Here is an 18,649-nt window from a genome sequence, read left to right as displayed (position 1 = left end):
TGCTTGGGATTCTCTCTCCCTCTCTTTCTGCCCCTCCTCCCTTGCTCACACGGTCTCTCTCTCTCTCTCTCTCTCTTTCTCTCTCTCAAAATAAATAAACTTAAAAAAATTTTTTTAATTTGTGAATATTTCGAAGCAAAACTAAATACAGATGAGATGTAGTGTCACCCATAAAATTAGTAATTTTCGTTTAAACAAATAATTGTAATAAATGTTAAACAAAAATAAAAAATACTTCTCTCTTAATATCATCCTTGAGCTGTTCACTTTGAACTAGCACAAAGCAGGTCAGAAAAGGATGGGGGCTTTGGCTTTAAACTGGTACCCCGTGACCACGTGATCCTACCCATCTGTTTTTAGGGCTGAAGGACTAGGAGAGCAGAGAATGTTGTGGGCCGTGCTGCACCCGACCTCTCACAACTCTGGAATCCCTGAGGGGAGGCCTTGGGACCCTGAGCTACTGGCCTCACTCTCTAATCGTTCAGAGCTATAAGCATTGTTCCTGATGAGCTCCAATGTCTGGGTCTCCTGGGGGAACACCTTGGTCTTTGAAAATTATAATCCTAATGAGAAAGCAGGAAAGTCATGGAGAGAAAAGCTATATAAAATTATTAATGGGGTATTCTGGTAAATCAATTATACTGTAAATTTATTTTTTAAGTTTATTTATTTATTTTGAGAGACAGAGAGAATAAGCAGGAGAGGGGCAGAAAGAGAGAGGGAGATAGAGGATCCGAAGCAGGCTTTGTGCTGACAGTGGAGGACCCTATGTGGGGCTTGAACTCACGAACTGCAAGATCATGACCTGAGCTGAAGCTGGATGGTTAACCTACCGAGGCCACCCAGGTGCCTCACTCTTTACGTTTAAATATGTTAATGTATTTCCTATTATGACCTCTGCAAGCATGCAGACATGGAAGAATCCAGAAATCGGTGATAAACCCAGAATCTTTTCCCAATGGCTGTTTCAAGTCGATACGCTGTGGTTAAAAAAATGAGCTTGAGTGCTGGTGAGTTACAAAGCAGGATAAGTTCTAGACAGCTCCCCAAGTTACCCGGATGTGCCGAATTCAGAGTGCATCAAAGGTGGGTGAGAATAGAAAGGCCAGTCCCCTGGCTGAGTGCTGAGCCCCAGGCCCGCTGGGGCATGGATTTGGGGTCCTGGTCCAACACTAAGGAGCTCAAACCAGCTCTGCACCCACAGACTCTTGCTCGTTCTCTCTGTGCCCAGGGTCTGATGGACACCTGCCTGAGGGGGCCACTGGGAGTTTCAATCCAGCCCCCGCTCTGCTGGACGAGCCATGTGCTTACACACAAAGCTACGTTTGCCTGGAAGAAAGGACACTTTCTCCAGTTCTCACAAAGGCTCTGTCCTCTCACCCAACTCTGCACAAAGGTGGCACAGAGGTGACGGACGGTGCTGGGACCTGAGTTTCCCAGGACTTGATGAGTTCAGATAACCCTTGAGTGTCATCTAAACTTCCCGTCTGGCTTCCTTGATGTTGGACTCCTTTGCGTCATGTGTACCTTTCAACTCTGCAGGTTTGCTTGAGCTCCTTCTAGAAGGTTCTTTCTTCCATCTCTGCCTGGCAAACTTCCATGCATCTTTCTAACTAATCCCTGTTTTAGTTTTTAGCTTAGCAGTCTCCTTTAGGAAGCCTTCCCTTACAGAGGCCAGGATTAGCGTGGGACCAGAGAGACCCCTTGGACACACCATGTAAGGTGGCACTCTCACGGGGCAGGCAAGTGAGTGTCTCCTTATATGGTGTGGCTCGGGTACCTGGCTTTCTCCTCTTAACCCCTGCTGAGTTGGGTGCCTCAGTGAACACCTGATTGCACTCCCAAGAACCGTGAACCTTCCCTGCCCTGGAAACATCTCTGAGGCCATATTATAACTGCCTGGCAACTCAGCACTGATCCCGTTAGCGCTGGGCTCTACGAAGGCAGGGTCCAAGGCGGCCCCGTTCCTCCTGGCACCCCTGCACCTTGCACAGTGTCTGACGCGTGGCTGCCAGCTGCCTGATGGAAGGAGGGAGATTAAGCTGTGGAGAGAGGCAGAGAGGGAGGAACGACCCTACAAATAGAAATTCATTAGCTTGGAAGACTCTGAGGCTATAGTCCATACCTTAATTTTCATAGATTCCAGAACAAATTTTAGGGGGAAATCTTCAAAAAGAGAACCTATTTTCATATTGACTTGGTAGCCAGACTATTGTAGACTATTGATCTAATTAAGGGTGGGGCAAGTTGTTGAAAGTTTATAAAAGAAACCTTGTAAAAACCTATTAGGGCCTGAATTGTTTCCTCCCACCCAGATTCACACATTCAGGTCCTCGCCTCCAGTCCTTGAGAACGTGACTTTACCTAGGACTATGGTTGTTGCAGGTATAATTAGTTAAATTAAGAAGATGTCATACTAGGGGCGCCTTGGTGGTTCAGTCGGCTAAGTGTCCAACTTCAGGTCAGGTCATGATCTCACCATTTGGGAGTTCGAGCCCCGCATCAGGCTCTGTCCTGACAGCTTGGAGACTGGAGCCTGCTTCAGATTCTGGGACTCCCTCTCTCTCTCTGCCCCTTCCCCACTCACACTCTGTCTCTCTCTCTCTCAAAATTAAACATTAAAATTAAAAAAAAAAGATGTCATACTCTAAAAAAGCACTTACTCTGGTAAGTGGACCCCTAATCCAATATGACTGGTATCCTTACAAAAAGGAGTACTCTGGACACAAAGACACATGGATGGGGAACAGGCCTGTGAAGATGAAGACAAGATTGGGGTGATGCATCCATAAGCCAAGGAACACTAGAGACTGCCAGGAACCTACCAGAAGCCGGGAGAGAGACCCAGAACAGATTCTCCCTCACAGCCCCCAGAAGGAACCCGTATTGCCAACACTTTCATCTCAGACTTCCAGCCTCCAACACTGTGAGAGAGGAACTCTCTGTGGTTCCCGTCCCCTAGTGGGTGGTACTTGGTTAATAGCAGCCCTTGCAAACCCGTATGGAATTCCTACTGGCCAACGCTAGGCCTGGAGGCTTTCTTTCCCTTAGGCCCCAATAGAAGAACACTGGGCATATGTATACTCACCCAGAGCAGCTCCTCAGATATGGGAGACCTTTTTTTTTCTTAATCACACTGTGCTCAAGTCCAGCTTTCTATTACCTCCCTGCCTGGAAATTTAATTTGAATATCTGCCAGAAGCAGGCAAATTCAGTAGGAACAAACACATGACCTTCACTGGCCAGAGTTTTGCCTCTGATACAAGAATGTCCAAATGAAAGCAGAGCTCAAGAATCCCATGACTACCAGCAAGGTGAACATAGCAGGGTGCTGGCCCCAAAGGGCCACAGTCATACACACGGCATCCATACTTGACAGTGACCTGTCTGCTACTTCTGAACACTCTAAATTAAAATGATTTTTGTCAGCCTATTATCAGCCTCAAATTTCAAACTACTGAATTCTTTAGACCCTGAGTCTTTCTCTTATAGCTAAAACGACTTACCTCCTCACTTAGGCCATCCACAGGGGGAAAAATTAGATCCCTCATGACTATGTACACAAAAGTTCTAAGTGGATTAGAGGCCTAAATTTAAAAAGAAAATGTTTGACGTGTTTCAGGAAAAAAAATATATAAGAAAAAGTAATTCCACGATTTTGGGTAGGAAGGACTTTCTTCATTTTCTTTTCTTTTTTTTTTTTTTTTTTTTTTGAGTAAGCCTCACACCCAACATGGAGCCCAGGGCGGGGCTTGAACTCATGACCATAGATCAAGACCCGAGCTGAAGTCAAAAGCTGGATGTTCAACTGACTGAGCCATCCAGGTGCTCCTGTAAGTAGGGATTTTTATAAACAAGACAAAAAGTATAAATCAGAACAGAAAAGATTGGTAACTTTAGTCACCTTACACATAAAAACCCCTGTGTATCAAACGTCAACATTAAAGAAAGTGAAAAGCCCACACGACACACTGGGAGAGCACACAATATAGGTAAGTAGCAAATAACTGATTGTCAGAAATACGAAGAATGTCTAAAAATGAATTAGAAAAGACAAAGAGCCCAACTAAAAAATGAGCAAAAGACATGAATAGACAACTCACAGAACAGGAATTCCAAATGCCTAGCATACATATGTAAAGACGTTCAGCCTCACTATTAGGGAAATGCAATTGAAGAAACCATATGATTGGCACATACAAAAAGTCTGACTATCAAATGTTGGCAAGGATGTGGAGTAGTGGGAATTTCCATGTCCAACTGGTGGGAATAGAAGTTGGCCTTTGGGGGGCGCCTGGGTGGCTCAGTTGATGAAGCGTGATTTCAGCTCAGCTCATGAGATGGCGCCCCATGTAGGGCTCTGTGCTGACAGCTCAGAGCCTGCCTGAAGTTCCCTTTCCTTCTCTCTGCCCCTCCTCTTTGTGCAATAGCTCGCTCTCTCTCTCTCTCAAAAAATGAATAAACAAAATAGGCTGGCATTTGGCAAACCTGGTAAAGGTGAAGATGTGCATAATTCCACTCCTGGGCATAGACCTCAGAGATAATCTTGAACGTGGGCCCAAAGAGACATGTATAAGAGTGAGGAGGCAAACCGTGTTTATGCAGTGGAAAAATTGGAATTTCATCCCACCAATTTACATGTTCACCCTCATGTGCACTGATGATTGAGTTAGGGGAAAGTCAGACGGATAAAACACAATGTGTGAGTTTAAAATGAAGAGGCTAGAGGCATATGTATCGGCTGACATGGGTACGTCTCAAAAACACAGAAATACAAATGTAACGGGGGTGGGGGAAAGCAAGCTACAGAAGGAAATATACATACAAGGTTCTAGAATTGAGAGGCGCCTGGGTGGCTCAGTTGGTTAAGTGTCCAACTCTTGGTTTCAGCTCAGGTCGTGATCTCATGGTTAGCGAATTTGAGCCCCCCGTTGGGCTCCATGATTAGTGCAGAGCCTGCTCATCATCCTCTCTCTCCCTCTCTCTGCCCCTTCCCTGCACATTCTCTTTCTCTCTCAAAATAAATAAGCATTTAAAAAAAATAAAAATGAGAAATAATTATATTTTCCTGGTTATACATGCTTGGAAGAATGAAAAACAATTAAGCATAACAATTGCCTGTAATGTGGGGGTAAGAAAACCGGATTGGGACGAACACAGAACAGGCCTCCTGGTATCTGAAACGCCCCATTCTGTAAGCTTGGTTAGTGTGCAGGTAAGTATTTACATAACAATATCTATACTTTTATCCTCTTAAAAAGATGAGGCCACCTGCTTTGTTTACTGCTCGCAGAGAATGGAGCGCGGTCCAACCCTCGGAGTGTCGCCCTTTGCACTTTCGCTGCAGGCACTCAGTTCCGGGGCCCTGCAGCTCATCCAACCGCCACAAATGGAGGCTTATCAAGCTCATGTCCCCTAAGATGCTGATGAGCCCTCAGAAGCTCACTGAGCTCCAGAAAATGCAATCACTTTGGCTTCACAACATAGTTTACAAAAAAGGAGTGGAGGGGGATGCTATATCAGGAAATACCTAAACGATAGCCTTACCTTTATGCCAAATCACTGAAAGTATCAGTCAATTTCAGGTAATCATTAAAAAAATTTTTTTTAATGTTTTACTTTATTTTTGAGAGAGAGAGAGAGAGCAGGGGAAGGTCAGAGAGAGAGAGGGAGACACAGAATCTGAAGACAGGCTCCAGGCTCTGAGCTAGCTGTCAGCACAGAGCCCAACGCGGGGCTCAAACCCATGAACTATGAGATCACGAAGGCGGACGCTCAACCGACTGAGCCACCCAGGCGCCCCAGTTTCAGGTAATCTTGTCTGTCTGCATTTGCTCATGTATAATGTTTGCGATGGCAACATTTTCTCTTTTCCGTTCCTATCTGCCTGCTGGGAATGCTTTGTGGATTTATTGTCTAGCGGGTCCATAATATGTTTAGGCAGCTTTAGGAAACACCAGACAGATGAAAAGATAGAGAGTTTCGAACAACAGAATGTGGCAGTATGTTAATTTGGCAGGGCCACAACTTCAACCACAACATATTTTATTGAATGAAAATACATCCACAGTAATTCTACAGAGCACGTGAGGAGACACTATCTCATTTCAGATGAGCTCGGAAGATCTCACAGGGTTGGAGACTTGTTTTAACAGGCAATAAACAAATGCAATCCCTTTGGTATTACTAAGACAAGAGAGAGTTTCCTTTGAAAAGCTCTGGAATTTGCAGCTCCTGGGTGGCTCAGTCGGTTAAGCACCTGACTCTTGATTTTGGCTCAGGTCATGATCTCACTGTTCATGAGATCAAGCCCTGCATGGGGCTCTGTGCTGACACACTGAACCTACTTGGGATTCTCTCTGCCTCTCTCTCTGCCTCACCCCTGCTCATGTGTGTGCTCTCTCACTCTCTCCCTCTCTCTCTCAAAATAAACTTTAGAGAAAAGTTCTGATATTTAGCAAGAATATGGAGCAACGGTGAAAAGCAAAGGCTTGGTGGGAACATTGCTGATAGCGAAATCTGAGAACAAATCAATCCTGCAAGAGGCCAAGTGGGATTTTCCAGGCACAGGGAGAAAAGGCTTCCCTGTGGATCTCCCTCTCTCCCCTCTGGCACACACCACAAGGGCTTTGCTCGGCAGAGTGTGCTGTCAGATCTCCGTCCTGTACTCAGGAACGTGATCTGTGCCAAGTGAGGAGTCTGGACACCAGAATTCAGCTCTGCTCTGCCGTCCCCAGCCATGTGACCCTGGGAAGTGACCTCCCCCCTCCTCAGCCCCAGTCGGTTCACTTGAGAATGGGACCCAGCACCTAGGACTTCAGCACTTTGCCGGAGCCTGGCACAGAAGGTGCTCAAGCGTTAGGGGGCTGCGGTGGTTGTTTAAAATCATCAGTGTTATTTGTAACTGTTTAAGGAAATGTGTATTGCAAGGATATAGTGTTAAAAAGGGAAAGACAAAAATATGGGACTTGGAAATTAAAAGCTGTAGGGGATTCAAGAAATAGCAGATCAATAGCAGTACATGAAGGTAGTAATCTGTTCTGTGTGGTTTTCTGCTTCCCCACATTAAAAATAAAACCCGACTTTAAAAAACCAGATTTTGTGAAAGCTCAGAGCATTTCTTTTCTTTCTTTTTTTTTTAATGTTTATTTTTGAAAGAGAGAGAGAGTGAGCACAAGTGGGGGAGGGGCTGAGAGAGAGAGGGAGACACAGAACCTGAAGCAGGCTCCAGGCTCTGAGCTGTCAGCACAGGGCCCAATATGGGTCTTGAACTCACAAACCATGAGATCATGACCTGAGCCGAAGCCGGTCACTTAAAGGACTGAGTCACCCAGGTGCCCTAGAGCATTTCTTTAATTAAAGGAATATAGGATGGAGAAGAGCACCAGAAAAAAGAGTAAATGATTTCCTTCTTTGTTAAACAAAGGTAAGATGTGACAGGCAAATCATGTCCCATGAGAGGAGCTGCCAGGAGAACCGGCTCCTCTGGAGAAGAGAAAAGCCTTTCTCGAGGGAGGAGAGGAAGGAGCAGGGCTTTGAACACATGAGCATTTTTCAGAGTTTTTATATCCAGAAAATAAATGTAGAGAAGCTAATTGTCTTTTTTAATTTTTTAATATTTTTTTTTTTGAGAGAGAGTGAGACAAAGCATGAGCAGGGGAGGGGCAGAGAGAGAGACACACACAGAATAGGAAACAGGTTCCAGGCTCTGAGCTGTCAACACAGAGCCCGATGTGGGGCTTGAACCCACGAATCGTGAGATCATGACCTGAGCCGGAGTCGGACGCTTAACCGACTGAGCCACCCAGGCTCCCGAGAAGGTGATTCTTTAAAGAAACACATCTACAGATGTACAGCTTAGACACCAAGGACCTCCAGGTCCTGTGTTAATTAAAAAAAAAAAAAGCTGAGTTCTGAAAGCAACAATTTGGAGATTACTGAATTGAGCACTGGAGGATTTAAAAGCAAGAAAGTAAGGGCTGTTACTGAAGTATCATAAGTTCTCAATAAAAGTCCCTAGGGATGCTTTATGGGGACGCATATAGCACTAAGTGGAATTCCAGCGTCCCAGGAAGTGGCAGGTAGGCACACACGCTGCCCCACAAGCCAGCGTTTCCTCCATTACCATCTATCCCTTCCCGGAAAGTACTGGCTAAGGGAGGACCCTTCCTTGTCTCCTTTCCTCTTGGGAAAACTTATGTCAGACTCGCTTTCCAAATCTCATGACTATACTGGATGAAGAAGGAAGACAAAGAAACAAAGTCAAGCTTAAAATTAAAAACAGAAGACTATCTTCAGTTTAGCTTAGGAGGTTTGCAAAAGCAAAGACAAAGAGCTCTTAGCCTTCCAAAGTCATAGGATAAAATATAGAATATGGCATGCCACGGGCAGTCTTCAAGCACGGAATCTAAATCTACGGGAGAAGCACATGCTTTAAAATGAAATCATTTCTGAGATGAAAGTGCAGAAAGAGAAATGTTCAGCTGGACAGCAACTTTAAGAGGGGACACTGGGGCACCTGCCTGGCTAAGTATAGAGCATGGGACTCTTGATCTCGGGGTCATGAGTATGAGCCCCACATCAGGTGCAGAGATTACTTAAAAAAAATAATATCTTAGGGGTGCATGGGTGGCTCAGTCAGTTAAGTGTCTGACTCTGGCTCAAGTCATGATCTCACAGCTCGTGGGTTCGAGCCCTATGTCGGGCTCTGTGCTGACAGCGCAGAGCCTGGAGCCTGCTTCAGTATATCTCTCTGCTCCTCCCCCACTCATGCTCTCTCTCTCTCTCTCTCTCAAAAATAAGTTAACATTAAAAATTTTTTAAATAAAGTTCTTTTAAAAATATATAAAAAGAGTCTACCAAGTAACCAAATGCCTTAATGTGGGGTCTATTTCATCATCACAGCAAATCTTGGAAGTCTGATCATTCCCACCTTACCAGCAGAGGAGTGTGGGGGACTTGCCCAGCGGTCCGACAGCTGGGAGGGCCGAGCAGATGCTGATATGAACGTGGGGCTACCTGACTCTAAAGCCCACACTGGGGGCACCAGGGAGGCTCAGTCAGTGAACTGTCTGACTCATGATTCCGGCTCAGGTCATGATCTCCCTCAGGTCAGGTTCGTGGGTTCCCACCCCACACTGGGCTCTGCATTGACAGTGTGGCGCCTACTTGAGGATTCTCTCTCTCCCTCTTTCTCTGCCCCTCCCCACTCAGGCTGCCTCTGTCTCTCTCAAAATAAATAAATAAAAACTTTTTAAAAAATTAAAAAAAAAATAAAGCCCACACTGTTGACTATACCACGTCACATTCCTTAGAGACACCGCTGTCCTGTCGATGCTCTAGTTATCAGTGGTGGTGCATCTGACAGTCTGTTCAGCACAGAAATGCCAGGCCAAGTGCTGCAAAGAAGACTCCAAAGATGACAGTCACACGTGTCCAGGGGAAAGCCTGGACAGGTCACCCGTTCTGGAGCAGCAGTAATCGGCATAGAAAATAATTCTTAACACAGGGAAGCGTTTGCCCATGTTCACTAGTGAGTTTATCACGTGTAGAAAAACAAGTCTGCACAAAGGAGCATGATTTGGATTCACTCTCCAAAATTAATGGAAAGTTAGTGAATGAAATCGTTCTGGAACAGAGGATCGCAGGTGGAAGGGAAAGTTTCGGCCCACAGTGAGGGAGCGAAGGCGGAGAGCATGAGTCACCCTGCAGCATGTGTCTGTCAGCCCAAGGAGAAAAGAACTGGCCTGGCCTGATGAGCACCATAAAAGGTGAGGCAGAAGGAGGAAGAGGATGCATGAAAGGTACCCTTTTAAGAGGCACAAACCACGCGAGAGCTGCCTGAGAAATTATCCTGGCCTTTGACCACCAAGACCTTGTAAAAGAAAAGGCCTCTGTGGTTGTGAATATGACTATGGAAATGTACAAAAACAAAGGCTTGCAAATTTCTAAAGTAGATTGTTTGGGCAAAATATTCATAATCCTATGAGGAAACAAAGCACAGTGATCAAATGAAAACCTGGCAGTTTAAACATGCAAGTTCCCGTGGCTACGTCACTGTGAAGAACCAGGACGTGAAGAAGTGGCAAAGTTCAAAACAACTCAGCTGAACATAAAGTAACGTCGTAGGACAGCTGGGAACATGGACTCTAATTCTGGTTGGGTGTTCAGCACAGATGTGTACAAGGCACGCCATCTGCCGGCAAGACTTGGTACTGCTGATTTGGAAAGAATTTTTACAGGAGGTGAGGGATTTCAGCCGAGGATAACTTACCTTCTTTTGTAGCAACACGGATCAACGTTAAGTTCTAGTAACAATAGTTGGGTTTCAACAGACGCAATAAATATCAGATCTTGGACCTCTAATGTGCTTATTTCCTGTCTTACAATGCAAGATAAAACACCTACTTCTAGACAGGAAGAAATTCTGGATGGCAGGCACTGCCAGTCATTACTTCCTTCCTCTTCTCATTACATAAATGCATTCTTTTTGGTCTGGTTTCTTTCATTAGGCATTACGTTTGTGAAAATCATCCATGATGTTAGGCAAAGGAGTAAACTGATCATTTTCTTTGCATGAACAGATCACAATTTTATCTATTATACTTTTTAAAAAATTTGTTTTAATGTTTATTTATTTTTGAGAAAGAGAGCGGAGGAAAGACAGAGCGTGAGTGGGGGAGGGACAAAGAGAGAGGGAGGCACAGAATCTGAAGAAGGCTCCAGGGTCCAAGCTGTCAGCACAGAGCTTGGCACGGGGCTCGAACTCACAAACTGTAAGTTCATGACCCAAGCTGAAGTCAGACGCTTAATCGACTGAGCCATCCAGGCGCCCCTCTGTATTGTACTTTTGATGAAGTTGGGTTGTTTCCAATTCGTGGCTATTACTGTCCAAATAATGTAGCTTTCGACATTCCTGGCCATTTCTTTTGATGAACATACATGTGCATTTGTTATATTTTGGAGTGGTACTGCTGTGTCATAGAATAGGCAAACATTCAAATTTAGAAGATGAAGCCAAACAGTTTTCTAAAAGGAGTCGTACCAAATACATTCTAAACAATTCCCATGCTAAATGTATGAGAAAGCATATAAGAGCCTGACACCCTTACCAACACTTGATACTATCAGTCCTTTAGAAAACTTAGCCTTTCTAGTGGAGATGTGGTAGTATCTTAGGATTTTAATTTTCAATTGCCTGATGAAGGATGAGATGGAACATTTAGAATGTTTATTAGCCATGCAGGCATTTGTGTGTGTGTGGGGGGGGGGTCTCTTGCCTGCTTTTCTACTCCATTGTCTGTCTTTGTTTTATTGATACATAGGAGTTTTATTTTTTTATAGATTCCTAGATATGAACCCTTTGCCAGTTATGTATATTACAAATATCTTCTTCCTCTCTGCGGCATGAAATATATGGTGATTTAAATACAGAGGAGGGGCTCCAGGAGAGCAGGCAAGAAACAGAAAGTTAAGGGAGTGACCTCAGAACACAAGGGCCCAGGGGTGGATGTATGTAACTGCATCACGCATATATGATCGCATCATGTGTACAATTGCATCACTGATGTCTACGCCTTGCTTGTGGCCGCTCTGATGTGACCATGGTCCTCTTCTGCTTCTGGACAACGGCCACAGAGGAGCCATGGACACAGCATCACGGGAGAAATTCCTTCTGCCCGAAGGCAGGCAGGTTCTCTGCCAGAATCCCCAGCATCATGTATTCAAAACATCCTAAAATGGAGACTTACTGTGCAAATGACAATTTGATCTGTGCTTGGATGTCTATCCATTCCTCGTTTACGATCCTTCCACACTGCAGCAGCTCCTTTGCAAGTCTCTCTGCCTTTGTCACATTCTCTGAAGCTTCTTTAAACCTGAGTTGTGTTCAGGAAATGTCACACATGGTTCTAGTTTCTGGAACCCCAGTTCTTGGGACATCCTTGGCTCTTAAACTTCCCGTCACCCTTGCCAAGTCACCTGTCAGCTTTTGATTTGGCTTGGAAAATTAAATGTAGGCATTATGAACGGCATTTCTAGGTGTAAAGATTAGAAGCAAAAGGATATTTCTGAAGGGAGAGGAAGGCTCTCCCCAGGGTGTGGAATAGCTCAATCGAACACCTGAAAACATCTGTATTGTCATCATAGGGAGGCACGATGGCACTGGCGAGTATTTCTTTGGCTTTTTCTGCATGTTGTTTTGCTTGCAGGGACAGACCTGTGGACAAAGGAAAAGAGCTTTCAGTTTCTCTTTCATGTCAGTGGGGCACGTGACCACAATGATCTATGGCCAGGAAGCCAAATGAGCTCCCCTCCACTGACTGTCAAGTGGCACACAGAATACATCAGGGCAGCATGAAACATTGTCCTGACCATAAAAACCGAAGCAGCACTTTACACCTAGTGCTCAAGATAAATTTCCCCCCAAATGGTCTTTCTAGAAATAAACAGCATGAGCGGGAATTGAACAACTTTGAAACCTCACCAATATCAGATGTCAAATATGTCCTAAATAATTCTAGAAAACAAATGGAATGCAAGGACCATAGCATTCTGGGCAGGAAATAAGATATTCATGACTTTTCATTCTGGCTGTGTGACAGCAAGCTTAATGAAACACTAAAAATTCTGAACCTTCTGCTTATCCATCTATAATCGTAACTTTACTAGAGGGTTATTTTTAACATAATACAAATATAATGATATCTAAAAACACCTTACAAACACAATTCCAATGTCGGAATGGGCTAATGTGCTATAATCTTATTCCTATAAGGTTACTGACTAATATGACAACGTGGGACATCAAGAAAGTAATCACTACCAACAACTAATTCCCCAGTGCGTCCCAGTGTCCTTCCATGGGCTCAACAATATGAGGTAAGGGTGGTGGGGGGGCGGGTGTCAGCAGTCAGGTTGCGAGCCTTCTCACCTCCCCACACTCCCAACCCGCTCCCCGACAGTGACGTCCCCTCTTCTACCCACATCTATACGCCCCTGGTCTTATGTTTTTTTTTTCTCATATGAAAGTATATCTCAAAATCTCTATGAAGCTGCCAAAATATGAAATTAATGCTGTTCAGATGTCTAGAAAATGGCAGAATATATTTTCTGATGGAGAAATTCCAAGGTACATCCTTCATGTGGAAACTCTTATAGATTTTGTCTAATTTTTTTAAGTACATATTTAATCAACCTACCAGTAATTTTTTAGTGCCAATTACACATGCGATATTATAAAAGTTAATGGTGCATTGTCTTTTTTTTTAAGTCTATTTATTTATTTTGAGAGAGAGAGTACATGAGCAGGAGAATGGCAGAGAGAGGGGGAAAGAGAGAACCCTAAGCATGCTCCATGCTCAACACAGAGCCCTAAGAAGGGCTGGATCTCATGACCTTGAGATCGTGACCTGAGCCCAGATCACGAGTCAGACGCTTAATTGACGGAGCCACCCAGGAACCCTGCTTTCACTTTAAATCGAGAAGGAAGGACCATCATGCAAAAAGGTAGCAGCCTATGGAAGAAAAGCCGCCTCTGAAATCCCAGATGCTAGGCCACTGGTGCTGGCATCCCAAACCCTACTAACAATGTAAGTTGGAGCAAGCTGTTTCAACTCACTTGTTTCCTCGGGATCTAAAAATATAAGAGGGGGTGGTGGGGTTTGAACTAGATGATCTCCAGGGTCCCCTCTGGCTCTGACAATCTTTGATCTAACAAGTGGGACCAGTTAATAATCAGATTTGGCCAAATTCACTGGGTGGCAATTCTGTGCTTAGCACTGTGGTGTTTCCCGTTTCTTGTTGTTTTATTTATTCCCTGGAGCAATCCTGGGAAGTCAGTACCACCATCATTATCATCACTTGGAAGAAAGGGAGTACAGAAATGTACTCTTGTATGCCTAGTCCTGGGTCGCCCAGTCAGAAAGGAGAAGACATGATATCCTCTTGTTTTCTACCTTCCCTGCATCCATTCCCCCTTCCTTCATTTTCTTTCAGGAACCCTGCACCTCCATCCATGGGATTTAGCCAAGGTCCTCCTGTCCCCCAGGATCCAGTGGAGCCAAAAGGCAGATCTAGCATCGGACTATTCCTTGCCTTTTGATACACTGTCCAAGTCAGCCCCATTAGAACTCCCAACTCCTGAGATTTTGGTGAAAAGACATTCTTTTTTTCCTGGGAATGCTGATGAAGTAAGTCTAAACAAAGCTTCCGCAAGGCTTGCAGCTGCCATGTGGGCAAAGCCTGGGTGAGAATGAAGTCCATGCAGAGAAAAACAGAGCCAAGTGGTAGGCAAGAGAGAAACACAAATCTGATGACATTGGTTGAACGTCTGGTTGTCTACAGCAAGTTTTACCCTTGCGTTTTCAAGTTGTATGAGCCAATACATCAACTTTTGTTTACTGCTGGCTTGATTTCGTCTCTTATTTACCTTTTTTTTGGGCGGGGGGAGTGTTGCTTACAGGCAAGAGATTCTCCACCAAAACAAAAACCAATGGATCCCATTATAGGCCCTAGCCCACGCCGTGGCCCCTCCATAGTACCTTCAAGCTAACAATTCTCTCCCAAGAACCCCACTTTTAAGATCACAAATAAAGGGCGCTCCAAAGCCCTCTAAAGGGCTAAAATCTCCTTCTCTTTTTTATATATTATATCAAAAATCTTACTGACTCTTTCTGAAAGGAGATGGCTCCTCCATGGGTGGAGAGGAGAAGAGTCAAGAAAACAGAATCCTTCTAGTTAAGGGTGCGTCACATTTGCATGAAAGAGCAGAAACCCACGGATTGGTCCCCGGCGCCCCGCCCCCATGGAGCCGAACTCACCTGTCAGCTGGAGGTAGCCCTTAGCCAGATTAACGTGCGCCTCTGCCAGCTTCCAGTGTGAGTCGCCATAGCAGATTCTCGTCAGGGCCACGCAGCGCGCCAGCTCGCGGACAGCCTGTTCATACTGTGAAGGACAGAAAATGGGCTTATGAGCTAGATGACTTGGAAACACAGAGTCACAAAGCACAAAGTCAACGGCATTTTTATCCATTCAGTGTATATTTCCTGAGTGCCTACTAGGTGCTAGACATGGCTCCAGGCACCTGGGATACGTCAGAGAACAAAATAGACCAAGATCCACTTTGCATGGTGGGCTGTTCATCTGGTAGGGTGAAGTAGACAATAGATGACAGAAACAAATAAAATTTATAGTATATCCAAACGGATAAAACATTTAAACTTTTAGTACCTTATGAGAAAGATAACAAGTAAAGAAGAAATAGAAAAGGTAGAGCAGACATCTAACCGTTCGCTAGGCTTTCCGGCTGCCCATCTATGAACAGCTACTACACATTCAGGCACCAGGGGGCAAGTGGTACCAGTTTTCAAATAAGGGTCTCTGGTTCTTAATCATATACCTTCCTTCGCAGCCTAGGGTATCCGCATAGCAAATGAGGTTGGCAGGACTGACAAACAGCTCTCATTAAAGCAGCGAGAAGTCCATTTATGTTCAGTGTCAGGACAGAGAACAGGGAGTTCGTATTTCCAGCCCCAGGTCAGCTCAGAGCAGCAATACACTCAAAACAAGGCTAGTAGTTTTAAAATACAGCTCCAAAATCCTTGGACTCTGTCCATCCAGAGGTAGGGGGTCTCTGTCTCCTTCCCTTTGAATCTGGGCTTTATAACTGGCGGCTAGAGTATGGACGGGATGATGCGGTACAGGTTTCTGGGCCCAGGTCCTAAGGAATTGGCTACTTCTATTTTCCAATTCTTTGTAGAAACAGAATTGTGTCCCCTCGTCCCCTCAAAATTCAGATGTTGGAGGCCCAAGTACCTTAAAATGTGACAGTATAAGGAGAGAAGCTCTTTAAAGAGGTATGTTAAGATGAGGCCATTGGGGTAGAGCCCTAATCCAATATGGCTGATGTTCTTATAAGAAGAGGAAGAGACACCAGGGATGGGCAGGCAGAAAGAAAAAACTTGTGAAGACATGGGGAGAGGGCACCATCTTCAAGCTAAGCCCCCAAATGACATCAACCCTGCCAACATTTTGATCTTGGATTTATAGCCTTCAGAACTCAGTAGAAAATAAACTTCTGAAGTTTAAGCCACCTCGTCTGGGGTATTCTGTTATGGCAGCTCTAGCAAACTGATAACCCAGTCACCATGCCATGAGGAAGCCTAAAGTGGTCCCACAGAGAGGCCCTTGTAGAAAGGTCCCAAGAGCTACCAATTAGTCAACCAGACGAGGGCTGTCTTGGCAGTGGATTCACTCTTGGAGGTAGAGTCTAGCTAATGCTGGGAGTTTCGGACATGGCTTCTTTGGAGAGATAGCGAGTGAATACAGTGAAGGAAAAAGAAAGAAATGATGAAAACACTCAGAGGTCTAGGCAGACAGTCTACGAAAAGAGAGAGGACCTGATCTGATCATGAATCTATCCCAACCACGGATTTTTAAGAAGAGGGCTATGCAGACCGGAAGTCAGGCCCCCGGATCATAGCCTTGGCCTCACGACTTGCAGCTGGGGTACAGAGCAGCCTGCCCTCGCTCCACCTTCTTACTTGCTAGAATGCACAGTTCAAATATCCCTTCAGCTTTCTGATCTTTATTCTACCACTTCCAGGGGTTTCATCCAACAGGCATGGGAAGGAGGTAGACAGAAGAGAAGTACAAGTAGGCAGACAATTTCATGACTGGGATGGGCCTTGAAAATAATCTAATTTGACCCCTTTAATTTAAAGAAGAAAATGTAAATCCAGAGAGACGAGAGGATTTATCACCAAATAATAGAGTCAAGACTTATAATCAAGCTCCCTGAGGCCAAGTCCAGAGCTCCTTCCACAAAACCATTCTAGGAATGGTTTTTCTGGAATTTCTTTAAATTCTTAACATTAAAATATGCAGCTCTGATCATCAGTAGGTTTGGCCATATATATATTTTTTTTAATGAGGGTTTTTTTTTTTTTTTAATGTTCATTTATTTTTGTGTGAGACAGGCAGAACATGGGAGGGGTAGAGAGAGAGGGAGACAGGGAATCTGAAGAGGCTCCAAGCTCTGAGCTCTTAGTACAGGGCTTGACGTGGGGCTTGAACTCATGAACTGCAAGATCATGACCTGAGCTGAAGTCAGATGCTTAACTGATCAAGACAAAATGAGTTTTTAATATCCAAATCTTGGTGTCTAACCACTATTCTTTGCTAAGAATCTACAGCCAGAGCAGGGAAAGAACTAGAGGAATCTGAAAATTCTTGCTGTGCCTGAAATTAGGAAAGATCACTGGGGATGTATCAAAGATGTGGGAGCCAGCGTGAAGGGGCTAATACTGGCAAATATGGGACAATTTACATTTGACGATTATAATGGATTGTAATACATTTCAAAAGCAGGTTCTTGAGCCCATGACTGATATACATGAGCAAATAATGGAGCGTAAAGGAGGAAAACTCTTCCTTATAGAAATGCCAACAAATAAATGGTGAAAGAAAGCTGAGGTCAGAGAATTCGCCATTTGACAAACATCAAAGTAATAACTGAATCAGGAGAGAATCATGAATGGACGCTAAAACTAGGGGGTGATACTTTAATGAGGAACAGGACACACACAGTTTTGCTGAATCTTCCCACAAGATGCTTATTCTTTACAAAGGGAAGAATAGTAGCTCCATAGAGAAGAAGTCTGCCAGAGAGCACCCTGACCAAATGAGCGAAGTTAGCATCCCGGTAAGGAGACAAGAGGACATTATATGCCTCGTGCTGTGATGCACTAGGAAAGACCCCTAGGTCCTGTCTGTGGGATTCTGGCCCAAAATGGACAACCTGCACCTAATCATGAGGAAACACCTGAAAAAAGCAAGTTGAGACATACTGTACAAAATCATTAGAGCGTACTTGTGATGGACTGAATATTCGTGTCTCTCCCAAATTCATATGTTGAGGCTTGAACCCCCAGTGTGGCATTTGGAGACAGGGTCTCTGAGAAAGTAAATGAAGTTAAATGAGGTCTTAAAGGTGGGGTCCTGGGGCGCCTGGGTGGCTCAGTCGGTTAGGCCTCCGACTTCGGCTCCGGTCAGATCTCACATTCGTGGGTTCGAACCCCGCGTCAGGCTCTGTGCTGACAGTTAGCTCAGAGTCTGGAGCCTGCTTCTGGTTCTGTGTCTCCTTCTCTCTGCCCCTTCCCCTCTCATGCTCTGTCTTTCTCTGTATCAAAAATAAATAAAACATTAAAAAAAAAAGGTGGAGTCCTGATCCCACAGGATTATTGTCTTTACAAGAAGAGTCACCGTTCTCTCCCCCTTCTTTACCCCCCGCCCCTGACACAGAGAGGTCATGTGAGGACACAGCAGGAACCGGCCGTCTGAAACCCAAGCGGGGAGCTCTCACCAGACACGGACGCTATGGGCACTTTGATCTTAAACTTCCTCCAGCCACCCCATCTGTGGTGTTGTATTATGGCAGCTAGAGCAGACTAATGCAGTACTTTTATCAAAACTGTCAAGGTCATGAAAGACAAAGACAGGCCAAGGAACTGTTCTAGTAGATTAAAGAAAACTAAAGAGGCTTTACAACCATAGTCTACGTGAATTTATGGAGCAGAGCATGGACCAGTCTGATTTTTTTTTCCTGCCAAAGATGTTATTGAGATAGTTCAAGAAGTATGGATAAGGTTAC

The 18,649-nt window shown here is 44.6% G+C and overlaps 1 protein-coding gene and 1 long non-coding RNA gene across 3 annotated transcripts in view; one reads left to right on the top strand and one right to left on the bottom strand.

Annotated features, from left to right (window-relative positions):
• Positions 1-18,649, bottom strand: part of TTC23 (tetratricopeptide repeat domain 23) — a 99,584-nt gene that overhangs the window by 60,821 nt on the left and 20,114 nt on the right. For both annotated transcript variants that reach the window (XM_029952684.1, XM_029952683.1), the window contains exons 3-5: positions 14,820-14,943; positions 12,067-12,217; positions 11,751-11,876 (exon numbers count right to left, since the gene is read on the bottom strand). In XM_029952684.1, the coding sequence (XP_029808544.1) occupies positions 11,751-11,876; positions 12,067-12,217; positions 14,820-14,943 (401 nt within the window). The remainder of the gene's footprint in view (positions 1-11,750; positions 11,877-12,066; positions 12,218-14,819; positions 14,944-18,649) is intronic.
• Positions 13,435-14,399, top strand: LOC115302741. Its single transcript, XR_003913611.1, has 2 exons — positions 13,435-13,589; positions 13,996-14,399. It is a non-coding gene; the product is annotated as an uncharacterized LOC115302741 (long non-coding RNA).

This window comes from Suricata suricatta, chromosome 9, assembly GCF_006229205.1.
Source record: "Suricata suricatta isolate VVHF042 chromosome 9, meerkat_22Aug2017_6uvM2_HiC, whole genome shotgun sequence".
Lineage (NCBI taxonomy): Eukaryota > Metazoa > Chordata > Mammalia > Carnivora > Herpestidae > Suricata > Suricata suricatta.
Note: the sequence above shows the minus strand (reverse complement) of the source record. Positions and strands in the feature narration are given on the sequence as shown.